This window comes from Natrix helvetica (assembly GCF_964273705.1).
Source record: "Natrix helvetica genome assembly, chromosome: 3".
Lineage (NCBI taxonomy): Eukaryota > Metazoa > Chordata > Lepidosauria > Squamata > Natricidae > Natrix > Natrix helvetica.
This window is the reverse complement of record NC_138549.1, coordinates 120,237,542-120,263,624: the sequence shown is the minus strand read 5'-3', so window position 1 is coordinate 120,263,624 and position 26,083 is coordinate 120,237,542. Positions and strand designations below refer to the sequence as shown.

The following is a 26,083-nucleotide window of genomic DNA, read 5'->3' as shown; positions in this document are numbered from 1 at the left end:
TCACATGGTTAATCAATTACTTCTGTTTTTTTCTGCATTTCCAGACAGACTTTTTGAATCCAAATACTCCAGGTATGTTAAATAATAGTCCCCAGTATTTCGCAGTCAGCTGACCAGGACAGTCTGTACTCTCCAAATACATACATATATACATACATACATACATACATACATACATACATACATACATACATACGTGTGTGTGTGTGTGTGTGTGTGTGTGTGTGTGTTGTATTTGTGCTGATAAATAAATAAAGGGAGACTAGTATAGATCTATTTCAAGCTATTTAGCTCTCATCAGCTAGCCATACCCTTACTGGGATTTGAACCTGGGCTGTATTACATATTAGGCAGATGTATTAGCCACTAAGCCACAGGCTCTCCTCCTTATCAGCTGAGCCAGGGAAATAGGTGTGTATTTGTGTACCAGGGGTTGTAACACACATACATACATACATACATACATACATACATGTTACATACATTCTTACATAATCTTACTTGAAAGGGGTCAATCTATTTTCAAAGCTATTGAAGGGAGAACAAGAAGCAATGGATGGAAACTAATCAAGGACAGAACCAACCTATAAATGAGAAATTTTCGGACAGAACAATTAATCAGAAATTCAGATGTTGTTGGTGCTCCATCATTGGAGATTTTTAAGAGATTGGACAAACATATGTCTCAAAAGGTATAGGGTCTCCTGCTTGAGCAGAGGGTTGAACTGGAAGACCTCATTGGTCCCTTCCAACTCTGTTGTTCTGTTATAGTTCTATTCCCACAACTTGATTTATTTTTTTCCAGGTTAGAATTTCTTCCTATCATTTTATTACAGCTAGATGTTTATGCACTTGCATTTCATAGGACGATTGAGGAACAAAAGGATTTGTTGTCTTATTATTTTCTTTAAAGGTTTTTGTTTATCTTATTTTCTGATTCTAAGCAATGGGGTCAGTTAGTGTAATTTATTTTGTAAGTACCATATGTGCCAAACAAATAAGTCACAAAGAAACCACATGCTGAGTTAAGATGTGTTCTATTTGTTCTAAGTGAAATTCAGTGTGCTTAAATTAGCCAAGTAATCTCAGATATGTAGAGAACCAGTTTTGAACTGAGCAGCAGGACTGATCTGCAACCTACACATTTTTCTTAAAAGTGTACTTTTCCAAAACAAAACCTCCGAGCCTGTAGATGTTTTCTTTCTTGCATTCAGTCACCAGCAAGGATTGTCTCCAGGAAATGCAATTGTTCTCTTTCTACCTGCTTCCAGAGTGTGGCAGTGGGAAATTTCTACAGGTAGTCCTTGATTTACAAGCACGATTGAACTCCAAATCTCCATTGCTAAGTAAGACAGTTGTTAAATGAATTTTGCCTTTCTTGCCACCATTGTTAATCTACAGTTGGTAACATGGTTGTTAAGTGAATCTGGCTTCCCCATTGACTTTGCTTGTCAAAAGGTTGCAAAAGGTGATCACGTGACCCTCAGATACTGCAACTGTTGTAAATATAGACCAGTTGCCAAACTCTGATTTTTGATCATCTGACCAAAGCGATTCTGCAATGGCCTTAGGTGTGAAAAACGGTCATAGGTCACTTTTTTCATTGCTGTTGTAACTTCAAATGGTCACTAAACAAAAGGGCTGTAAGTCGAGCACTACTTGTATTTGGCCCCATTGTATAAATGTTGTAGCAGACCTCAGAGTTCTGTTCTTGATAATCAATGTCGCCATGAAATTTTTAGGCACTTGGCAGTTTTCAGGTTAGTGTCATCAATATGTTGATGACATTCAACTTTTCTTCTTTCCTGCTGAGTCATGACAAGCTATGCAAGCGCTTGAATGAGATCCCAAAAAATTAAAGTTGATTCTAGGTAACGTGAAATCTATATTACTAGAAAACTAGCACATGTGAAAGGAAGCATGACTTCTTGTCATTGCCATACTAATTTCCTATATTCCAGGAGGCTGTAGATTAGTTTTGGGAATTATGTAGTTTCCATATGAGAGCCAGCTTGGTTTAGTCGTTAAGATATTAGGCTAGAAACAGAGAGACCATGAGTTCTACGTAGTTCCACTGGCACAAAGCCAGCTGGGTAATATTGGGCCAGTAATTTTCTCATAGTCCTAGGAAGGAGGCCATGGCAAATCACTTCTGCAAAACCTTGTCAAGAAAATTTCTTGCCCAAGCAGACTCCCAAGAATCAAACATAATTGAACGGAAGAAAAAAAAAAGTGTACCTACCTATGTGTAGGATGGTAGTATAGTTTCAGTAATTGGCATTGCATAGATTGCCAGCTGCTTATTAAATTACCATGGGTTTAGCCTCATTCCTCTTCCCACCAACAAAGCAATTAAAAGTCTTTGCTGTAATAAGCATTATGCATGCGGTCTAGTTTTCTATTAAAATTACTATTGCAAATTTAGAGTTCTTTTGCCCTGCAGTAAACATTTCATTCCTTAAGAAGTCTATAAAGTAGTTAATAAATTAGTTATGCTTAAGTTGCCCCAAAATAGTCTTGTGGAACCTTCAACAGCTAAGTTTCTAGCTAGTCAGAAGAACAATTCGTGAGTATCACACCAGTGACAGTAAGTTTTCATTTTCTCAATTTTTTTTAGATTGTATATTTCAGCCGAGTATGCTTGTGGGCCATATTGTTACTTCATGATTATATTTTCAATCTCTAGGGAAACATTCTATTGTAGGTAATTGGGGTTTTGAGTATCTGAAGCACAAAGTTAATAATAAGAAAAGGGGCTAGGAATTCAGTGAGCAAATTGTTGGAAGTTTTTTTTCTTCTTACTTTTAGTTTCTGAAATATCAACCTACTCGTTGTTAAGACTTGTAATCAGCTTTTAAAATAATTTTTCAGATATTTGCCAAGCATTTCCAGGACAAACAAAAGTGATAATATGCTCTGGAAATCTAAATCTAATTAGTCTAGCTATCTAGCTATATCATCAATCAGTTTTAAGAAACTATTTTTATAGCTAAGATATTGGAATTATGCAACAAAACAGGCATTTTATTTGAAAGTTGAGAGCACATGGAACTTTTAGCAATTGACAATATAGCTTTTAGCTTCCCAAAAATCATCATTGTAATAATCATTTTAGTAAATAGCAATTAATAATTGGCAGTATGTTTTAATATAATCATATATCTCTTAATATAATGTATAAAGTTAGTGTGTCCTACAGAGTAAGAGAGATACTGATTTTTGAATCTTTAGAATTAAATCTCTAGGCAAGGACAAAATTACTTTCTTTGCTTTGTATTGAAGCTTTGGAATTAAAAATATTTTCTTTACTGCTAAAATGATGTTCCACCCAGTTAAGAAAGCAACTTCCAGATTTAAAACTAGTATGAGTTCCAATAATAAGATGACATTTTAAAAAATGCTCTTGGCTTTGAAAATCTAAAATATCTGATAGTGAAAAGGAATAGTTTGTTAGTTTTTCTTGTTGAAACAAACTACTAAAGTCTAGCTATCTAAGCCACAAATGTATGTCTAGGAAATACTCTGAAACTGGAACTTCTATAACTAGGCAATGGAGGTGGATTTGGTGATTGATTTCATCAGAGGAAGACGTTTCTTAGATTCCCATTCACTTGTTACAACTTAATAACCAGACCTAAGTGCAACTTATTTTGTTTCTCTTTTCATTCTAGGCAAATATTAATAAATAAAAGGTAAATATGGGCCAATTTGAGTAAGAGAATCTTTGCTGTAGTTAAATAAGAACTTCTTACAGGACGAAATAGCAATCTCCTGTTGTTCCGAAGATACTGTATTTCCACCCTAAAGGAAGAACTATAGACTATATTTTATTTATTTGTTAGAGTTATATCTCCACCTTTTTTTCAGAAACCCAAGTGACAGAAGTCCATTTTTCATCACTGCAGCAACACACCCTGTGAGTTAAATTAGTCTGAAATAAATGATTAGCCTAGTCATCCAATAACTTCCATGGCTGAGATGGGACTCCCTAGTACAATAAAAGTCGTAACAGTTTAACCTCTGCACCATTTTAATACCAAAGGAATAATTGTGATATTGTATAATCATTATATTTCACTTTGTTAAATTTTAAAACTGAAACAAGACTGAAGATGTTAGTAACCTATTTATCTTTACTAATTGCTTTAGGCAAAGCAGATGTTTTAAGACTGCAGAGTTCAAATGTGTTACAATTAAGCCAATGCCAGATTATGGTGGTAAACTTAGTAAAGGTTCAGTGAAGGTTTAGCCAGGTGAGAAGCTTCTGTGTAAAATATTTGCAAATAATAATTTTGATGCTGGCTATCCTTTGTCTTTTATGATCAGAGCAATTAAAGTCACTAATACCTCTTTAATAGCATTGACCCAACGTCTTAATTGCTATATATTCAACTCTCCTTGATTCTTCTATCAACTTTCTCAAATACAGTATGTTAAAGCTGGGAGAGACTAATCTATGATGATGATGATGATGATGATTCAGGTTTCATGGCTAAGCCTTTGGTGAGGTCAACAAGACTTGCTGCACTCAGCTAATAACTGTAGCTTCTTTCTTGATTATTGCCTGGTTGTCCCAAAGGTGCTTTCTTTTTTTGAAAGAAACTGGACTTTGTTTTGCTAGAAGACATTTTGCTTTTCATAAAAAAAAACTTCTTCAGCTCTAGCTGAATGGTGGAGAATGGAAGGATTTATATTCCTTGCAGTCATATGGCCATGCACTTTTGGAACAACCATGATCTGGACGACAGAGAATCTCCATAGGCGTATTGCCTGATTAACACATCATCTGCTGCTTATTTTGGAGCAAGCTCCTAAGTTCTTACTAAGCTTTTACATAGGCAGGGGACAGGAGATTATCAAGAGCCAGATCTAACTTCCTAACAACAACAGGCAGCTTCCTGGCTGCCTATTCTTGAACATTATACCTTGCTCTTTGAAATAACTATCTGGCCCCTGCCTTTTGAAAACAAAGAAACTCTGTAGGGTTATGTAAAATGTTTGATAATGGGACATTCTGACCCCAAAATACACTGTTCTGAATATTATGACCCCGGGATAGGCTTGCTCAAGTTCCAAATACTCAAGTCCATTCTGAGTATTTTTGCATATTCCTCCAGTTCTGTCTCCTGGCCCAAGCAACTAAGGAGAAACACTAGAGGTAACTTAAATTTAATTGGAAACAGTTATTCAAATACCTGATGGAGAAATAGCATTAGCAGCAGTTACACCTAGAACCGGCAGCAATGGGTACAGACAACTCTCAGTTAATACCCATAGTTGGAAGCAGTGCATGCTTTTTTGCCAGAGACACGGTTTCAAATTGATGTAAACATGGGAGAGGCATCTGATAAGTTTCTTCTACATTTCTCCCAAAAGAATGCTGCTTGGAATTACAAAACAGAACTCTGGTAAACTTAATCTGTAGTTGGAAACTAGTGCTATTCATTACAGAAGTACATTCTCTTCTGATATTTTTTTTTACATACTCATTTTTTGAGCCAAATTATCTTTGTTTTTATATCATTCTCAAATTTTACTGGATGACCTAGATTTACTTTGATGAGACTTGGAAGACTCCTGCAGCAAATTCTAAATCTGTCCAAATCAGCATGATTTGACTGGGATGTACTGAATAATGTATTTTTTTCTTTCTTTTATTGAACAAGTATACCTGCATTCTAATCATTTATTCAATTTAATAAATGCCTAAACTTTGGTCCAAAAATTTGACCAAAGTGTCTTTTATCAATAGGTGAAATAGTGTTTTATTGACACTGCACATTTATCTTTCCAAGTTTTACAATATGTTTGGTCTATCTTTCATGTCAAAGAAATCTTTAGTTCTTGCAGATTCCAAATATTGCTATTATACTAAAATGTTGACAGTCCTGATGTTTCCAGTGGGTTTCAACCCAGAGCAATAAAGGGACAGGTTCATTCATATGATTTAATATTCCAACTTTTGAATTGCATTTCCAAAAGAGAGATGATTGCAGAGAAACGTTTACTAAACAGCATCTTGAGATATCCAGTATCTTCAGACAGAATATTCAATTGAATTAGTTACATTTGAAGATAAGAACTAGTTTCACATTGTTAAAGTAACTATGTTAAAAACTTTCTAATTGGTTTTGGAATATAGCCCTAAGGAAAACAGTTGTGGATAAAGATTTTAATAATTAAAGTTTTGCCCAGAAACTGATTTTTATATGCTAGAGAAATGAATGGAACTTGTTGGACTAGTCCAGTGGTCGGCAAGCCGCGGCTCGTGAGCCGCATGTGGCTCTTTACACATTTTAATGCGGCTCTTCTGTGTGCCGGGCGCCCGCTCCCCTCCCTCCTCTCGGGCACTTCAAAACAAGCGCCCCTTTCCCTTTTTTCTTTTCGACCCACAATGATTAGGGAGGATCCTGAAGTCGGGCGGGGATGAGAAGCGAGGAGGCAGAAAAAGAAACGGAGGCTAAGGAGCTTCCCCCCGCCCCCTCCCAGCAAAAATGTAACCGGGGAGCCGGGCGGGCAGTAGCAAATTAGCCGATCACGCTGCGTGCGTGATCGGCTAATTTGCTACTGCCCGCCCGGCTCCCCGGTTAGATTTTTGCTGGGAGGGGGCAGGGGGGAAGCTCCTTGGCCTCCGTCTCTTTTTCTCCCTCCTCGCTTCTTGGGGCTCCACCAATGGGGGAGCAAGGCCCGCCCAGCGCCAGGCTTTGGGCTAATACAGAGGTCTGCAAAGTTGGCTGTTTTAAGACTGGTGGACTTCAATTCTCAGAATTCTGGGAGTTGAAGTCCACCAGTCTTAAGAGCCAATTTTGCAGATCCATGGGCTAATATGATTGATGCCCTTGGTGGACTTCAATTCTCAGAATTCTGGGAATTGAAGTCCACAAGTCTTCAAGCTGTCAGGTTTGAAGACCCTGGGTTTTTTTTTCCGAAAGGGTTGGGGGTGCGAGGGTCTTGCAACTTGACAGCTTTAAGACTTGCATGCTTCAATGCCAGAGTTCCTGAGCCAACATGACTGGAGGAGGAATTCTGGGAGTTAAGTCCACAAGTCTTAAAGCTGTCAGGTTTGAAGACCCCTGGGTTTTTTTTTCTAAAGGGTTAGGGGTGCAAAGGTCTTGCAACTTGACAGCTTTAAGACTTGCGTGCTTCAAATGCCAGAGTTTATTGAAACTAAAAATTGTGTACCATCCTATGTATTTTCGGTTTTAAAAATGTGGCTCTCAAAATAAATTTCAATCGTGGTTTTGGCGAGATTTGGCTCAGTTGAAAAAAAAGGTTGCCCACCACTGGACTAGTCTATACTTTTCATAATGGAACGCCAACAAGTCTGCTTGACACAATCACAAGCCCTGTTGCTGGAGTTGAAAAAAGTCAGAGCTGGTGCTTCATTGTGGTGAGACGGCAAGAATTTCTATGAAACTGCTGTGGTAATTCTTGGCAATGCAAAACATCAATAGCAATTATATTTTTTCCCCACTAATGTAAACATTGCCGCCATTTTATTTATTATATTTATGTTCTACCATTCAAGAACTCAAGGTGCAATATACAGTATAGCACTATCTCCTTCAATTTGCCTGACCGCAATAATCCTGTGGAGTAGGTTAGGCTGCAAGTGACTGTTCCAAAATCACCCATTAAGTTTCCACATCTAAGGATGATATCCCCATTCTAGTCCCGCATCTTAAACTATAAGTTTTAAATTTTGCTGTTTAAAATACAAATGATTGGACTTAAATATATTCAGAATCCAATGACTTTAGTCATTATAGGATTACAACAATTTATTCTTTTGGTCCTTAAACTTGATTCTATATCTTGAAATAAGTAAGAATGTCCCAAATGTGACCTAATCCTAATATTGTTAACTTCTTTAATGTTCTCTAATTCATGTTAGTATTTCTCACCCTATCTCATTAATCCTCAGCTATTCCAAAAAGCATGCATTTTATTTCCCCAGGAAAGATAGTTCATTTGGGGGGGGAATGCAAGTTAAAATATTATTTAAACTGACCGTTAAAATCCCCCACCCCAATTTCTCTCATTATGTAAGTCACTTACCTGTTTCATTTTGTGATCAAATGCAGTAAAATTATTTATGGCAGCCTAGAGAAAACTACATTTCTATGCCATTTTGAAATATTTTTGCATTTCTTCCCCTTTAAGATCCCCAAATTGCAGCTCTACCTCTTGGTATCCCCACTAATAATCTGTTCTCAAAGTCACACAAAAAACATGTGTGTGGTTTATTGAAATAATCAAATTACAGTGAAAGCAGTTGCTATAATGCATGATTTGTATACTTCAAGGATAAGATTTTTTTAAATTAATGAGATGGTTTCCTAATTCTAAGTTATTTCCTTTTCAGAGATTAGCTATTAATATCTTATAAATATAGATGTACAGACTATCAACAGTTATCCATTTAGAAAGGGGTGTGTGTGTGTGTGTGTGTGTGTGTGTGTGTGTGTGTAATTGAATGAGAGAGGCAGTGTTGCTTCAAGTTTTGTAGATTTTGCAACAACTACTAGAATAGTTGAGAATCAGAAAAATGCACATCTCTTTTTTTTTTTGTTTCCCTTATAATAATTAATTTTCTCCTTTTCTCCTGGTTAAAAGTGTCAAGTTTACCTTGAAAGAGAATCTACTTTTCAGCCATGTTATATATTCACTGTGTTTTTCTGAACAATCCAGAGTTACTTCCAAATAAGCAAAGTAATCATGGTTTGTTTAACCACTTCGGTTTTGTTTTTCCTTCTTTTTTAAGTCATCCTACTTGGTATCCTTAAGGGTTGGGTTGATTAATAAATGAATTCATGAAATTGCACTCATTGACATTTACTACACAATTTCAGTCAGTAAACTAATATCAAAGTAGTTTTCAATCTCTCTAAAACAATTCATATACTATTTGCTGAGTTCACACAGCATATTAAGCAAATACAATAAAACCACAATATCGTTAAGTTTGATCTGTGAAAGCAAGCATTTTATGGAGTAGATATTTGTCTTGAAATACTTCTCATGTTTTTGATTATGAGTTAACCACAGCCAGATGCTATTGTTATATCAGTGTTTCACCCTAAAGTTTTAATGAGATCATAACAATGTATAAATGAGTTGTTGTATTATAAAGATTGGAATTTATTTCTCTGTGTCCTTAGACTCTAGAATGAAAGTAGGTGATTTTGTATGTTCTTACTTAAATGTCTTCTGGCTAAATTGTGAATGCTCCAACACTGGATTTTTTAAAAGAAGATGTTGGATAACCATTTGTCTGAAGTGGTGTAGGGTTTTCTGCCTAAGCAGGGGGTTGGACTAGAAGACCTTCAAGGTCCCTTCCAACTATGTTATTCTATTCTATTCTAAATTCTCTAATGCAGGGGTGTCAAATTCAAGGCCCAAGGGCTGGATTTGGCCCACGGGGCCACCCTGGAAACAGTGAGGGACTGGTCCGCAGTGCCTCTGCCAGCAAAAACGGAGCTCAGGAGGGCTATGTGCAGCCCACCCAAGCTCCACTTTCATTGGCATAGGGTTGCAGGAGGCAATCTCAGCTGAAAACAGGAGATTGGCAGAGTGCTCAGGACACCACAGGCGCCCCTGTGAGTAACGTTGAGCTGGCCATCAGACCCTGATGCGGCCCTCAATGAAATCGAGTTTGATACTCCTGCTCTATTTATTTATTTATTCTTCGCACTTCTAGACCGTCCCCTCTCCCAAAAAGGACTCGGGGCGGTGTACAGTCCACACAGCAAATAACAGATAATAAATACAAATATAAATATAGATATAAATATACATACATATGGAGGAGGTTAAAAAATTAAAAGAACTGTACAGAAGAATATGAATATGGCTCTAAAAGCCCTAAAATCAATTAGATTTAAAACAATACCCTTAAAATACCAGTTGAGAATATATTTCCAGGAGGTAACAGTTGTAACAGTTATAATTATGCCAGGCCAGCTAATCGAAACAGGTGAGTCTTCAATTTTTGTCGGAAGGAGCGGAAGTCTGTGGTGGTTCTAATATCGGGGGGGGGAGGTCATTCCAGAGGGTTGGGCCCATCACAGAGAAGGCCCTATTCCTTGGCGCCGCCCGCTGGCATTGCCTAGTGGACGGCACCTGGAGAAGCCCCTCCCTGTGTGAGCGGATTGGCTGCAGGGATGTATGTGGGAGGATGCGATCCCGCAAGTAACTAGGTCGTTAAATAATTAGTTAAATTATTTAACGACCTAGTTACTATTTAAGCTCTAGTTAAATAATAGCTACAGGAAAAATATTTATCAGATATTCCATCCAAAACGTGTAAATAGGTTTAATGATTATTACTTTTATATTATAATCTAATGTATTAATATTATATACAGTATTATTGTATTACATGAATTGTTCCAAGTTCACAGTTGAATAAGCTTAAGAATATGGTATATTTTAGCATGAAACAAATTGTATCTATAGGTGCAAATTGGAGTAGCTGCCTAAATGTTGTAATCATTCTTGTTTTTATTATTAGGCATACATGATACATTGTCTGGTAATAGAAATGTCTTGCTACAAAGTACCGTAGCTTTATTGAATAGAATGCTGGTGTCCTCTATTTCATTCTGCAATGAATTTTCATTTACATTAATTGAATATTATGAATACTGATATGTCATCTATTTATATTTACTGGTAACATAAAATGCCATATTATATCTATACAGAAAGGTTTCTTCTTGGAATATGACTTGTATTGAACATTGTAGAATGGGATCTTACGTTGCTTATGTTTTAAAAGTTGGAGAATTAAGCTTGTTGACCTTTTAAAAAAACAATAGTAACTTTTTATTTTTTGTGTATAGCAAATCCAGTTTGCAGATGATATGCAGGAGTTCAGTAAATTTCCCACAAAGACTGGTCGCAGATCGCTGTCTCGTTCCATTTCACAGTCTTCCACAGACAGCTACAGTTCTGGTAAGTGTCTCCCTTTAATAATATTTATTTTCCTTTTGATTTATCTTCTGCTGATCCAGAAGTAGTTAGCTCAAGAAGCTTATTTGGCCCCTCAACTTCTTCCTTGTAATTTTTGAATACACACAGACACAAAGACACAGACACACACACACACACTCACGGAAAGAGAGAGAAAGTCATGCTGTTGAATTTATTAATGTGATTTTTGTGAGTTATTCAAATAAAAAAAATTTTTTTTAAATCAAATACATGTCAGTATATCCTTGCCAGATCCCCTGCAACTCTCAGAGGCTAATTGTTTTTAAAAAAAAAGTTCCTATCCCTGACCTTGTTATCCCTATACCTATTCATATAAGTGGGAGGGTTAAGTGGTTCATTACAATATCAATAATAATGGAACTCAGTAGATAGTTGCTACCCATATTGTGGAAAAGAGTCTTGACTTGGTTACTTCTATACTGAGACATAATCATTGACTTAGTTTCTTTTATCTGTATTCTCTTCTCATTGGACACTTTGATGTTGTTTTATAGCGGCATCCTACACTGATAGCTCTGATGATGAAGTTTCTCCAAGAGAAAAGCAGCAAACTAATTCCAAAGGCAATAGTAATTTCTGTGTTAAGAACATCAAGCAAGCAGAGTTTGGGCGCCGAGAGATAGAGATTGCTGAGCAAGGTAAAGCTCAAATTGCTAAAGCTTCTCCCTGGGTGTCATAAATTTTGTTCCATTAGTCAGCAAATACCTTTGCAAGCAAGAAGCTCTTGGAAATGTCCACAAATGATGTAAATTTATAAACAAGGCCAAAAGTTTTGGATCCTATTAATTAAGTAGTATTGTACAATCCTTATGAATGGCAAGAAGTGATCAGTGTGGTTTTGTTTTAGTTGTTTGTTTAACAAATTAATAGGATCTTATTCACATAGTTCCATTTTGAGCAATTAAGCACACCTTGGCAGTATTCAGTTCAGGTTGCTGGCATTCTTCAGATATACACTAGGGCTGTTCAGAGATCTAGATTCACAGATGAAAGATAATTTGGAGTATCTTGTTTACAACCTTTTAAAGAAAGTGCTTTTTTCTGAGTTCATACAGCTGCCGCCATGTAATTGCAATAAGACAGATGTTTGATTTAAGAAAAAGTTACTAAACACATGTGCTTTCATTAATTCCCAAATCACTTTTCCCCCCTTCAAATTGCTGCACAACCTTATAATAAGCTACATTTTGGATTCAGAGTACCATGTTTCCCTGAAAATAAACAGAGTCTTATTTTCTTTTGACCCCCTGAAATAAGCACTTTGCTTTATTTTTGGGGAGGTCTTATTATTTTTGAGGTCATGGTTGCTGCTGTATTGCAATATTTTTGGGGAGGGCTTATTTTTGGGGGAGGGCTTATATTAGCGCATGCGCTCAAAAGCCAGGGAAACAGGGTAGTTGATAGCAAGTAAATGTGGTTTATTGTTGGAACCACAGATCATAATGAAAAAACATAGCATAAAATACAGTAAAACAAAATAACAATACAATTATATAATAAAAAGAGTATTAAATACTAGGAGACCAAAACAAGGTAAAGCCAGGGCTAAGATTAAGGACTTTAAAAATCACAATGTTCTGAGGTTAAATGACAACAAACAAATTGGAAACCTTACTACTAACAGTGGGAAACATATCTACAAGAAGATAATTCAAAAGTTTGATGTCTGACTCCTTGAATTCACCTACCATCAATAACATGAGCCTAATCTCATAAATAGGACAGTGGAAGAGGTAGTAAATAATATCCTTCATTTGACCAGCACTGCAGAGAAACCCACAGTATTCAACAAGGTGCTACACATCTCCCTTGTAGATATGCCAAAGACATAGTCTGCAAGTTACAGGATGCAAGATCTTTCTCGATGGAGCAAATTGTTCATTTCTCTTTCCAGAGCAATTGTTTTCGAGGAGCTTTTTACATACATAGAATTCTTTCTATGAACTGAAGATTATTGTTTGCTCAGTAATTGGCATGGGGGTTTGTTAAAGATACTTTTGGTTTTTTTTTTAGATATGTCTGCACTAATTTCACTAAGAAAACGAGCTCAAGGAGAAAAACCTTTGGCTGGAGCTAAAATAGTGGGATGTACACATATCACAGCACAGACCGCAGTGAGTACACCTGTTTTTTCCATTTGCATCTTAGTCTTTTATTTTTACTCTTTTCTGGGTTCTGTCTGTCACCTCCAGAGGAACAAGGGAAGTCATTTCTACAACGGGGTAATATAATTACTAAATCATCTTGAAAAATATTTGTACTCTGCAAAGACAATTGGCCTTATGGAACCTCCTGGATCTCAAGTAGCTGATGATTTACTGTGGATTTTAACTGATTACTACAATTATTTGAATTGTAACTGCAGTCTTGAATAGCTCAAAGGACTGGAAATAAATGGTTTGGATCTTAGATAATCCTTTTCTTATGTTCTAAAGGAGCAAGGAGTTATGGCATCAATTAACAAATCTAGCCTAATTAAACCTCTAGAATCAGGTGGTATATAAATGAAATTAAACTTCTGGAATCTAATGGTTTGTGAACTTTTTCATTCTGAGTTTTTTGTTCCTCCCCCCCCCCCAATCCAATTAGTAATTACTGAAGCTTTTTAATTTGATGCTGTTTGCTTTATCTCTTAGGTCTTGATTGAGACTCTTTGTGCACTAGGAGCTCAATGCCGATGGTCTGCTTGTAATATTTATTCTACTCAAAATGAGGTGGCTGCTGCCTTGGCTGAGGCTGGTGAGTATCGACTAACTGTACAAATAATTCATGCTAGAGTTAGAAATTATGTATTCGTTTTTGCAATATTTACTCATTATGACCTCAGCACTTAAGATACATAGTGTACCAAGTTATTTGGTTATGCAAGAAGATATTTAACTTTTTCATGTACTAAAACTGTTTTCTGAAGTTTCTCACTAATAAGCTTCATGTTTTCAGGAAAAATAAGTGGATTTTATTCAGATGAAAAAAAATCGTTATTTTGAAGGAGAGCTTAATTAATGCCAAACTTAATTATCATTGTAACAGACTGAGCATAGGTATGTTACCTATGTGGATGTGGAAGCTGAATAGAGAAAAAAACCTTTAATTCTGTGATTAAAATGACCAGCTAATGGATCAATGCTAAGTGATTAATAAGATACTACATCAAAATTAGATCTTGAGATATGGCTACAATAGTTAATACTATCTATCATAATACTTGCTTTCTAATTAGGAAGACGCTGTTTACAACTTTATTATGGCATTAATCAAATATGCCATTGCAAGAACACAACAATAAATATACTTACAAAAATGATGGCAAATTTAGGCTTTTCAGATAATTTTCTTTGAAAAGTAGCTCAAAATATTTTCTCTACTTCATTAGTTATATTAAAAGAAATACAACTGTATTCCTCACTTCGTTTTTAAGATTGTAGAAAAAAATAGTGTCCGAGTACTTTGCTAATATCCTTTTCCTAATATTTTTATAAATTCTCTCTATATGCCCAAGCTGATGGGAAATCTGCCAGATCTTTTCAGAGAAACATTTCAGGTAGACTCCCTTGGATCTCTAATAAGAGAATAGGTAACAGTAAAGGACACTTGTTAGCTTTAAATTATTTACTCTGTTCTGCATACATTTTTTTCCTATGAACATTCATGTCACAATGAATATTTGGTCTTTGGGGGCCATAAAATGTTTTATACCATTCTACTTCCTGCACATTCTGCCAAGAATCTGCTCTGATGGATTTTCTGAAAAACAAATGACTCGTCGTCTGACCACTATTACTTATATAATTCTAAGAAAGCCTAAAGCCATCTGTAAATGTTTCTGGTGGATTGCTTTAATAGTCCCTCCGGGGAGAGGGGGCGGTCTAGAAATCCAATAAATAAATAAATAAATATAATTTTTTTCCCCAAAGGAAAAAAACACATAGTGCACAGTTCTGTTTTTAATTATAGCGGTCACCATAATGATTGAGATCTGATCAGTGATGGGTTGCAAGCGGTAAGCCCCGGTACGGGCATACCGGAGCCTGCCTGGAGCACTGTACCGGAGGGCCCACCCACCCGCCCGAGCTCCTTACCAGTCTTTTAAGTCTTCGGCGCTTCTGTGCACACACACGGTGCGTACAGCGCCTGCACAATGCTCCGCTGAGCAGCTGGAGCGTTGCGGAGTGCTAAGACGCATGCATGGGTACTGCACACATTCATGTGGACGCCGCCGGGCACGTTCCAACCGTACTGGTTGGAACGGGATCCGGAACCCACCAATGGATCTGATTCACACAAACAAATCAAAATGGCCCATTAAACATACGACAAGCAAAGAAATCACACAATGGCTTAGCATGATCTCTAATGATAGATTTTTATGTATGTTCTGGTGATTAAAGTCTGGTTCATGTATAGAAGTAAACCACAATACAGTCCTTGACTTTTGACCAAAATGGAGCCCAGAATTTCTGTTGCTAACTGAGACAGTTGTTAAGTGAGTTTTGGCCCATTTTGCGATCTGTTTTGCCACAGTTGTTAAGTGAATCCCTGCAGTTGTTAAGTTAGTAACAATGTTGTTATGTGAATCTGGCTTCTCCATTGACTTTGCTTGTCAGAAGTTTTTAAAAGATGACCTGCAACTGTCATAAATATGAGTCAGTTACCAAGTGTCTGAATTTTGATCACGTGTCCATGGGAATGCTGTAATGGTCATAAGTGTGAAAAACAATCATAAATCACTTTTTAGTGCTATTATAACTTTGAATGGCCACTGAATGAATTATTATAAGTTGAAGACTATCTGTATAGTTTGCCTCTAGCTTACTGTTCAGAAAACAATAGTTAATGAATTTTGGCTTAGTTTTACATATAAACATAACATCAAATACATTTTCTAATAATCTGTTTACTTCAATTTTCTCAAAGCAAGAAAACCATTAGGCTAATTAAAGTAGGCAAATGTACTGTCTTAACTCTCTAGCTCTTGCAAAACATGGAAAGTATTTTCAACATTCATATAGCTAAAGTATGTGGAAGTAACAGCATGTTACATTTGCTACATGCCGTTAGTATGTTTAGCTAAGGCAAAATGTAAGGAGCCTTGCTTTTAAAAATTCCTTTGGGCCTTTTTTTGTTGTTTTGTTAGGTGTTGCTGTGTTTGCCTGGAAAGGAGAATCTGAAGATGATTTTTGGTGGTGCATTGATCGCTGTGTAAATATGGATACCTGGCAGGCAAATATGGTAATAGATCATTCCACTAAAATTCCACTGTTCTCATTTTTGTTGTCTTTTCCAAGAGGAGCAAAATGCTACTTCAGGAATGCCCAAGATTTTGGCGCATTGAGTGGAAATATTGCTTTTTTCTTTGACCCACAGGAAACAATATACAGCAATCTCAGATGGTGATTATTTAACATGCAGAATATTTAAATCTAATCTTTCCTGTTTGTACAAAACTAATTTCCCGGTTCTCTGGATTTAGGCTATTGCAGCACAATGGTGAATTTCTAGAGAACATTTTATAAAAGGCATCATTTCAAGAGAACCTGTTCAATGTCAATTAGATGAATCAGTTAGATGAATCAATAATAGAATATCTGAATTAATTATATTTCCCATATTTCTAGATCTTGGATGATGGCGGAGATCTGACTCATTGGGTTTATAAGAAATATCCCAATGTATTTAAGAAGATCAGAGGCATTGTGGAAGAGAGTGTGACGGGTGTGCACAGGTAACAAAGAAGAACTTTTCTGCTCTTTAAATGTGACGTTTTAGCTGTGTTGGCTTAGTTTAGCTATTTATTTCTGTTTTGTAAGCACAAAATTCACTAAAGCTCACTATCACAAAACCCTACAGCATTGATGGTGAACCTTTTAGGCACTGAGTGCCCAAGGCGCATGCACCCATTGTTTGCCGAAACTGCAAGGCGGGTGCACATGTGCATCCACACCAGTGGTGCGTTTCAAATTTTTTTAGAACCTATTCTGTGGGTGTGGCCTATTTTGTGGGCATGGCTTGGCAGTCATGTGACCGGGCGGGTATGGCCAACTTGACATCACTCATGCACGCTCAGTCACATGACCACACCCACCCACCCCAAGCCATGTGGCAAAAATTTCTGGGACTCCTATGAAGGGGGGGGGAAGAGAGGGGAAAACCTCCCAAAATAGACAACTGGAGGATTAAGGGCCGAAATTAGGGAGATCTGAGAAGGCAGGACAGAGAGGAATCCAGTAGAAAGCTATCGCACGCTGGGGAAAGAACCTTGGGAGATCGGAGGAGGCAAAACAGCTGGGGAAAGAACCTTGGGAGATCGGAGGAGGCAAGACAGAGGGGAATCCAGTAGAAAGCTATTGTACACTGGGGAAAGAACCTTGGGAAATCGGAGGAGGCAAGACAGAAGGGAATCCAGTAGAAAGCTATCACACTCTGGGGAAAGAACCTTGGGAGATCAGAGGAGGCAGGACAGAGGGGAATCCAGTAGAAAGCTATCACACACTGGGGAAAGAACTTTTGGAGATTGGAGGACAGAGGGGAATCCAGGAGAAAACTCCTGAGCTTGCCACTGCTGTCTGGTGGATTGTGCCGCTGGACCTCTCCATGCTTCTCAGTTCACCACCTCCACTCCCAGGTATTGGACTTGACACCGAATTGGGCTAGGATAGTGCGGACAGGCGGGGGGGGGGGGGGGCGAGAAAGCGACAGGGCCGGGGCAGGTGTTCAGGAAGTTACTTCCGGGTCCACCGGTCGAACCTCCTCTCACCGGATCGGTAACTTTCACCATCTGGTTCTCCCGAGCCAGTGTGAACTGGCAGAAACCCACCACTGATCCACACCCTGCACGCACGCTCCACACATGTGTAGCAGAGACCCAAAGACCAGCTGGCCTGCAGGAGATGGACGTGCATATGCGGCAGAGACCCAAAACAGAGCTGGGGTGGCAGTGCATGTGCCTACAGAGAGGGCTCTGCTTGGCACCTCCAACAAGTGTGCCATAGGTTCGCCACCACTGCCCTGTAGTATAATAACTATTGACATGAGTGAGAAATAGGTGGAAAAAAATCTATAGAGAGGAACAATATAATGATGTTAAGTCAATATGTGCATTTGCTTCTTATTTATTTCCCTAATAATACATGGAACTTTATATTATTTTAAGATAAAAATGAAGAATCTCTTCCTTTTAATTGCTTATACCACATTTTGGGTTTATGATGAAGTAATTAACATGTTCAATTTAATATTCTCTTAACTTAAGAAATGGTTGGAGGTACTCTACTACGTTCACATTTAATTCTTTTTTACTCCTGTTCTCTTTCTCTTACAGTTTTAGTTTTAAATGTCTGTGGGAAATGCAACCTGTACTAAGTTTCCAGTAGTAACTCAGGGATGAATTGACAAGCATAAGACATTGTTTTATACCACATCTGACAATAGTGTCAGTTAGTTCAGTATCATCTACACTGGACTTTAGCCAAGGAAGAATATCTACAGCAGTATCTACAAATACTAAAGACTAAATAATTGTGTTATCACTGAGCTGTTACTCAAAATTGAATTAATGGATAAAGAATATGTTTCCTTGGGTGATGGCTGTTTTTGCTTCCCTTAAGGTAATACAGCTATTCTTTCATAAACTCAATATAATTGGCATTAACAAAGATTTTCCTTAGATATTTGCTACTACTATCACTATTACACATACCACTATGTTCATTAAAGTTTTAGTTATATTGGACTAAATAAATCTTGGAGATTTCATAATTCTTCCCTATTCTGATCTTTTAATAATTAAAACACTGTGCATATTCAAAAGATAATTTGTTAAAGAGTCCCATATCTATTGCTGCTACTTAAAATTCCTGAGCTTTGCTTCTAACCAAAAACTGTAATAATGTCTCTTTCTGTTCATTGGGTTTCTCATCTGATTTTTAATTAGGGAGCCCATATCTGGGCTGCAGAAATTCAAATGACCTCTAGATGGCAGCAGAACGATGTAGAAAAATGTACCATAACTGTTTGCTACTAACTAGGGGTTATCCAAATATTTGCAGCCATGATATGATCATCGGACTTTAATTTGGAAATATTCCATCTTCCCCTCTTTTTTTCAGATTGTACCAATTATCAAAAGCTGGAAAACTCTGTGTTCCTGCCATGAATGTAAATGATTCTGTTACCAAACAGAAATTTGATAACTTGTACTGTTGCAGAGAGTCCATCTTGGATGGGTGAGTTTGGACCGGGGGGGGGGGGGCGGGGGGGATTGAACATTCAGGTCTTATGTCCTAACTTTATGTTCACTTTTATGCCAGAAGTTTAAATCAATACACTGCTATGGTACACAGTGACTGCAAATTTTATTTTATTGAAGAATCTAAGAGAACAGTGTTTTCACAATGGGTTGCTTTCTTTTCTATAGTCTAAAGAGGACAACAGATGTTATGTTTGGAGGAAAACAAGTAGTAGTGTGTGGCTATGGTGAGGTGAGTATTAGAAGCAATCCACGATCCTAATGTTCTTTTATGAGCACTCATGAGTACAAGCAAATAGCTAGCTTTATACAGCTTTCATTATTTGTTGTATTCATTATCTGCCTTTTACTAGTTTTACTACTTTCTTACTTGCTTAATAAAAAGGACAATTAGCAAGTAATTGTGTTGTAACAGAAAATGTGTATCTAATTGTAAGCTACTCAGAGTAATTGCAAGCTGTTATCAGTGACTATTTTTACATCACTTCTATTAATAATGTATGAAAAATACATCAATTATATTCAGGATAATCTTGACATGTGAATGAAATGTACTATTTCAGCATGGTACTATATAAATGGCAATGTGGAATTCTTTTTAAAAAATTTTACAACAGCAGTTAATTCATGGCAATAGTGCAAGTGATTGCTTATGCAAGAGACTTAACAGCAAGAAGAATCTGGAATTCTTTCTAGCTGTTCAAAATCAGTATTAAAATGGTTCAGTTCCTTTCCCATCCCATCCTGTCCCTTCCCTTCCTTCCCTTATTTTTTCTTATACAGCAAAAAATTGACATGTATTTTTCCTCAAAGTTTTGAGTCTTCATTACATGATTAAGCTGATAATTGTCGTGAGCTAGGCCTTAGTAATAAACTGAGCAGAGGAAGTGATAATTTCTTGGCCACATTTTATTTTAATCACTCATTTTTTCTCTCCTGTTTCCTCTCTCTAGTGTGGTATTATATTTCCCATCTAGAAAACAAACCTAACTTATTTTTTTTTAAGTTGTTGATGGGGAAACTTTTTTTACTGATATGTATAGTGATATCCAAGATATTTATGGTTTGTAAGACAAGAATATAAAGGGCTGAGCTTTCAGGTTCTTCATTTTGTTTCTCTTTCCCAGGTAGGCACATAATCCAATTAAAATAAACACTTTTTTTAAAAAAAAAGAAGTCATGTATTTGGAATCAAGTGCAAACATTATCAATTCCATTTTTAATTGCATCAATCATATAATTTTATGTAATGAGCCAGTACTGTAAATACCGTAGTAGTAGTGCAGCCATGAGTAAAGGAATGAATAGAAGTAACATCTTCATGCTATATCAACAGGAAGAAGACTAATAAGGGGGAGACTACAAGTTATCCCTGAGTATTTTTGCTGCCAGTCCACCAATACTCATTAATTAATACACCAATTATATACATTTGAATTGTAATGTAGAAATTTCAAAGCAGTTTCATAGTTACCTACTGTTGCTTTTGAGGTGGATAAGACATTGTTTTCCAGCTTCTGATTTTGTGTTTCTTTTTGGGTACCACAGGTTGGAAAGGGATGCTGTGCAGCCCTGAAGGCTCTGGGAGCAATTGTTTATATCACAGAGATTGATCCCATCTGTGCCCTTCAAGCCTGGTAAGAGATGAACTGTTACAAGTATTATCCTCTGAGAGCATTCAGGTGTCTTTATCACTTTTGGTTGGTCTTCTGGTGACTACTTCGGAAGGTTGAAATGAAACCAATTATTAAAAGTTCTTTAAACTTAAAATCAAAGCTATCTTTGTAAGGAAATACAACCTTCAGTAGATGTGCGCTCCTGTATTTGTTTTTTAAGGGCTTTGTGATTAAGATTGTTCCTGAAGATCTGGTGCACAGCTTGATGAAGGCCTTGGAACAAGAGCACGGCTACAACTTAGGACTGAGTTGTGGCTTTTCCGTCCTGTATACAAAGGAGTAAAATTACATGCAGCCCATTAACTTTTATAAATGTCATAAAATTCTTCATCAATGAAGATGGATCCTAAGGAAAGGATTAAATCCATCTCTTCTAAATAGAAGGGAGCTAATAAAAATTCTTCCTGACCCTCAGGATAACAAAGCCATTCTGACCAACCATCTTCAAGCTGATCAGTGAGGCAATACTAGGCAATAGACAAGATGCTATTTGGCAGCTGAAGTTTAAAACATAAGGAAAAAGTAGCGCCTCAAAGCTAGCCCAGAAAAGCTGGGCCAAGCTAAAAAGTGAGAGCTTCCTGATGCAAAATAAAGGAAAGACAAATGATAGCACCAGCAACCAATATACCAGTAAGAAATTAGTGGTACAACCAGATTCCTGCTTTACGACCAAGGTCAAGTCTGTTTTTACCTAGATTCTTTCTCCACCCCCCACCCCCACTCCAAATAATGGATATGGCATATGCAAGACTTTTAAGAATCCACATTAGGTATACTTTAGAGGATTTTTTTTTAATCTCGCCTTTATTATTTTTATAAATAACTCAAGTCTGTGAAGGGCTGGTAATTTGTCTCCTTCAAAAGAGATCAAAGAAGAGGAATTACAGTACATGATCCACTATTTGCAGATCAGTACTGTTGAAGATGTACTGTTTTATCATAACCAGCCAGTCAGAAGTAGAAGTACCCTTCCAGCATCACAGTTGACTTAATAAGAAAGCAGTTACATCAACAGCTTTAACAGCAGTATTAGACATTTTGTAGGGAGGCAGTCTATGAACAATTAACCACCTTTCTTATGCATTATAAAATAAATAGGTCCATCTGTACAGATGCAGCTTTGGGGTACCAGTATTACAGAAAAGGTTGTAACAATTATAATGACTTATGCTGGAGGTACTACATGGTAACTTGTTCTTTCCTGTCAACTCCATCTTTGGTAACCAAAAACGCTAGTTAGGCTTTATCATGAAATACTTTTCTAGCTATCCAAAAAAAAAAAAAAAAAGATGGACTCAACAATCCCACTGTACTGGAGGTGAAAAAAGTTGGAGAAAATCCAAACATCCAGGTTCAAAATACACCCTGTGCTGCTGTGCCTTTGTTAATAGTTTTACATTGTTCTTGTTTGCCATGTATTCTCTGCCAGTGACGTCTTGTTCATGAAATAGAAGGGGGAAAGTACTCATTTGAAGTCAATGTATATAATTGAATGGAAGAGGTTTCATCCGTAGGATAGGAAGAAGTGTTAGGCCCTATTTCCCAGCTCTTGGAAGTGGGGATCCTTTCTGTTGGATCCATCTTCCAGTTACCAGAAAGGTACTTCATGGTACAATAACTATTTAACAGGTGTGGCTATTTAAATTTTCTGCAGTTATTTTTTAATAGAATGGAATGAAATGTAATTTAAATTCTAGAAAGACTTGGATCATGCTGAGTAATGAACCTCTGACTTGCATATTACTCCTTTAAGAGTGTCATGCACTTTATTTGCTTTTTCATAGCTGGCAAAATATTGTTTTATGTGAACAATGTTTCAGTATTGTATATCTAGTGTACACAAAAGCAATCAAGTAATATCAATCTTAACCTGATATTAGCTGTTCTGAGCTACTTTGGTTTATTTATTCTACTGCTGCTGTTTCAGACAATGTCAGTCAATGAAATCCATGAAATGAATAACGAAATTGTGAAAAGGAAAATGGTACTTGGTCATTGAGAATTGGAAGTGCAGTAATTCACCGTTGGGCATGTGGGAATCAGTGTACCTCATGGAATATTTCTCATATTTTGCTCTTTAAAACATAGCAAAACAAATTGGTTTGGATTCTTTGACAGTAGTAATAAGAACAAACCTAGTACTGTTAATTGAGGTACTGTGTCTAACTTACAAATATATATGAAGAATTCCTTTACATTTCAGTAACAGTAAAATTATTTTTATTGATCCCCCTGAAAAAGGGCGTTGGTACTTACCTGATACGCCTATTCTCATAGTAGGGGAGGAGTCTCCAGGATGGGTTAACTTCGTCCTCATTGATTGGACTGAGTCCGATAAGCTCTTTAGACCACGCCCTAGTCACCAGGTAATACCCAGTTTCGACGAAGAACTCTATCAGACTCGATGTATCATCCACTCTAGACCTTGATGTAGTTCCAAAACTTTATTTGCTTATTTATTTCTTTAACAAACCAGATATACAACCAAAAACACAACGGTTCCAATAACGTTACAACTCAGGGAGGGGCTGGATACGCCTCCCCCACTATGAGAATAGGCGTATCAGGTAAGTACCAACACCCTTTCTCCATAGTGAGGGGAGGAGTAGCCAGGATGGGACGTACCAAAGCCCACAAGTCCCTAGGGAGGGTTCACACATGCTATATCTATCTATCTAGGTCTATGCTCAACCTTATGCCTGGTGAGATGTTTCTCCCACTCTGTGAACTGCCTGCAACACCCTACGTCCGAATGCCACCTCCGCCGAAGCAAAGGAGTTCAATTTGTAATTCCTCACGAATGATGAGGGGGAAGACCACATGGCTGCCCTACAGATCTCGGTCAAGGAGGCCTATGAGGCCCAGGCCTCTGAAGTGGCTGCACTTCGTGTAGAATGTGCTGTAATAGCCCCCGGTGTTTGCAGCCCTCGTGCTTGGTATGCAGTAGCAATCAGGTTCGCAACCACCTGTATATAGTAGTAGAGGTTACCTTGTTTCCCAGGGACCCTGGCTGGAAGGAGATGAACAGGGCCTCTGATTTTCTGGTCGGCAGGGTTCATTTGAGGTAGATCCTCAGTGCCCTCCTCACGTCCAAGGTGTACCACTTTATCTCCAAGGGATGAGAGGCGTCCGGACAGAAATTGGGCAATATCAGCTCTTCCAACTGATGGAAACAAGAGCACATCTTGGGTATGAAGGAGGGGTCGAGTCGTAGAACCACTCTGTCTTAGTGGAACACACATAGGTAGACAGTGCATGCAGCTCAGATATCTGCCTAACGGAGGTAATGGCCACCAAAAAGGCCACCTTGAGCATCAAGCATTTGAGAGAAACTGTTTGTAGCGGCTCAAAGGGGGGGCTGTCAGAGCGTCCAGCATCCTGTGTAAGTCCCAGGAAGGGTACCTGTGTACCAGAGGCGGTCTAAGATTAGAGGCCCCCTTGAGAAACCGCTTGACCATAGGGTGCTGAGTTAGTGTCTGAGACCTACCGCACAGGAGTACCAAGGAAATAGCAGAGACCTGCCTCCTAATAGTATTCGGAGCCAACCCTCTGTCCAGACCCGCCTGAAGGAAGTCCAGCACCTGCGACACTGAGGCCTGAACCGGGTCATGGTTCCTGGTGGTGCACCATGTGCAAAAGGTGCGCCACATAGCACTGTAGATACACTCCGTGGAAGGCCTGCGGGCCACCTGGATTGTCTGTATGACCTTGGAGGAGAAATTGTCCTCCCTCAGGATGCTCTGCTCAAGCGCCAGGCGGTTAACTGGAGTCACTGAGGGTCCGGGTACTCCAACGACCCTGCCTGAGGGAAATCCTATCCTGGGGGATCCTCCAGGGCCTGTCCACCAAGAGGGACCTGAGGTCAGCGAACCAAGGCCGTCGGGGCCAATGTGGGGCAATCAATACCACCTCCACTCCCTCCTGTAAGATCTTTTGGATGACCCTGGGAGTGAATGGCAATGGTGGAAAGGCATACAGGAGGCCACGGGCAGTGGAGAGCGTCCACCCCCTCCACTTTCTGAGCTGGGTACCTGGAGTAAAACCTCGGGAGCTGAGCATTGAGAGGGGTGGCAAAACATTCCGCAACTGCCTCGAAGATTGGTGGTTGCAGCTTCCACTCCAAATTGTCCACCTCGGTCCGGCTGAGCCAGTCGGTCCTGACGTCGTCCATCCCTGCTATATGCTCTGCGGTTATTGAGAGTAGATTCCTCTTGGCCCAAAGCCCAGTCTCTTGCCTCCAGCATGAGGGACTTTGATCTGGTCCCCCCATCTGTTTATATGCGCCTTGGTGGTTATGTTGTCTGTGAGTACTAGAATATGACTGCCCTTGACAGAGTGGCAAAATTGTCTGAGGGCCAGGCAGACCTGAGCTCCAGCCAGTTTATGTTGTGAGTCAATTCGCCTGGCTCCATTGTTGCTGTGCCTTCTGAGACCGCCAATGGGCTCCCCATCCAAACAGACTGGCGTCCTTTGTGACCATCACCCAGTCTGGAGTTCTGAAGAATTCCCCTTTTGTTATCGCTGTGGACATCCACCATATCAGAAAGCGAGATACTTCTACTGGTAAGAGGATCTTGATCTGGGAGCAGCTCATGCGCCTTCGCTGGAATGGTAAAAGGAACCATTGGAGGTCTCTGGTGTGGAGGAGCACCCAAGGGACAATGCCAATGGTGGATACCATTGTGCCTAGCAACCTGGACAATGTAGCTAGGGATACCCTACGCTCCCTGGATACCTGCGAGGCCAGCTCTCTGACTGTGCCGCCTTTCAGATGACAGGGAAACTGTGCCTGATACTATGTCTATCAAGGCTCCTAAATGAATCAGCCTAGTGGAGGGGTGTAGATCTCTTAAGGTTGACATGGTGATGTCTTAGTCCCATAGGGCACTCTTAAAGGAGGAGGCTTGTAACAGCAGGTCATCTAGATAGCATTGGATTCGTATAGGCATTAACCTCAGGTACGCTGCCAATGCTGCCATTACCTTCATGAAAACTCGGGGCGCAGAAGACAACCCAAAGGGTAAGGCCCGATACTGGAAGTGGTGGCCTAGGTAGCAGAACCTGAGATACTGACGGTGTTCAGGGGTTTTAGGTATATGTAGGTAGGTCTCCATGAGGTCTATGGAGCTGAGGAATCTCCCTGCCTAATCCCTTCCAGGATAGAATG

At 38.6% G+C, this 26,083-nt stretch overlaps 1 protein-coding gene across 2 annotated transcripts in view; it reads left to right on the top strand.

The window, feature by feature from the left end:
- The window catches only part of AHCYL1 (adenosylhomocysteinase like 1), a gene marked incomplete at its 3' end in the record, with an annotated part of 56,929 nt that overhangs the window by 19,371 nt on the left and 11,475 nt on the right, over positions 1 to 26,083 (top strand). For both annotated transcript variants that reach the window (XM_081948520.1, XM_081948521.1), the window contains exons 2-10: positions 10,845 to 10,956; positions 11,490 to 11,633; positions 13,009 to 13,109; positions 13,632 to 13,734; positions 16,130 to 16,224; positions 16,611 to 16,717; positions 19,101 to 19,217; positions 19,409 to 19,472; positions 20,789 to 20,877. In XM_081948520.1, the coding sequence (XP_081804646.1) occupies positions 10,845 to 10,956; positions 11,490 to 11,633; positions 13,009 to 13,109; positions 13,632 to 13,734; positions 16,130 to 16,224; positions 16,611 to 16,717; positions 19,101 to 19,217; positions 19,409 to 19,472; positions 20,789 to 20,877 (932 nt within the window). The remainder of the gene's footprint in view (positions 1 to 10,844; positions 10,957 to 11,489; positions 11,634 to 13,008; positions 13,110 to 13,631; positions 13,735 to 16,129; positions 16,225 to 16,610; positions 16,718 to 19,100; positions 19,218 to 19,408; positions 19,473 to 20,788; positions 20,878 to 26,083) is intronic.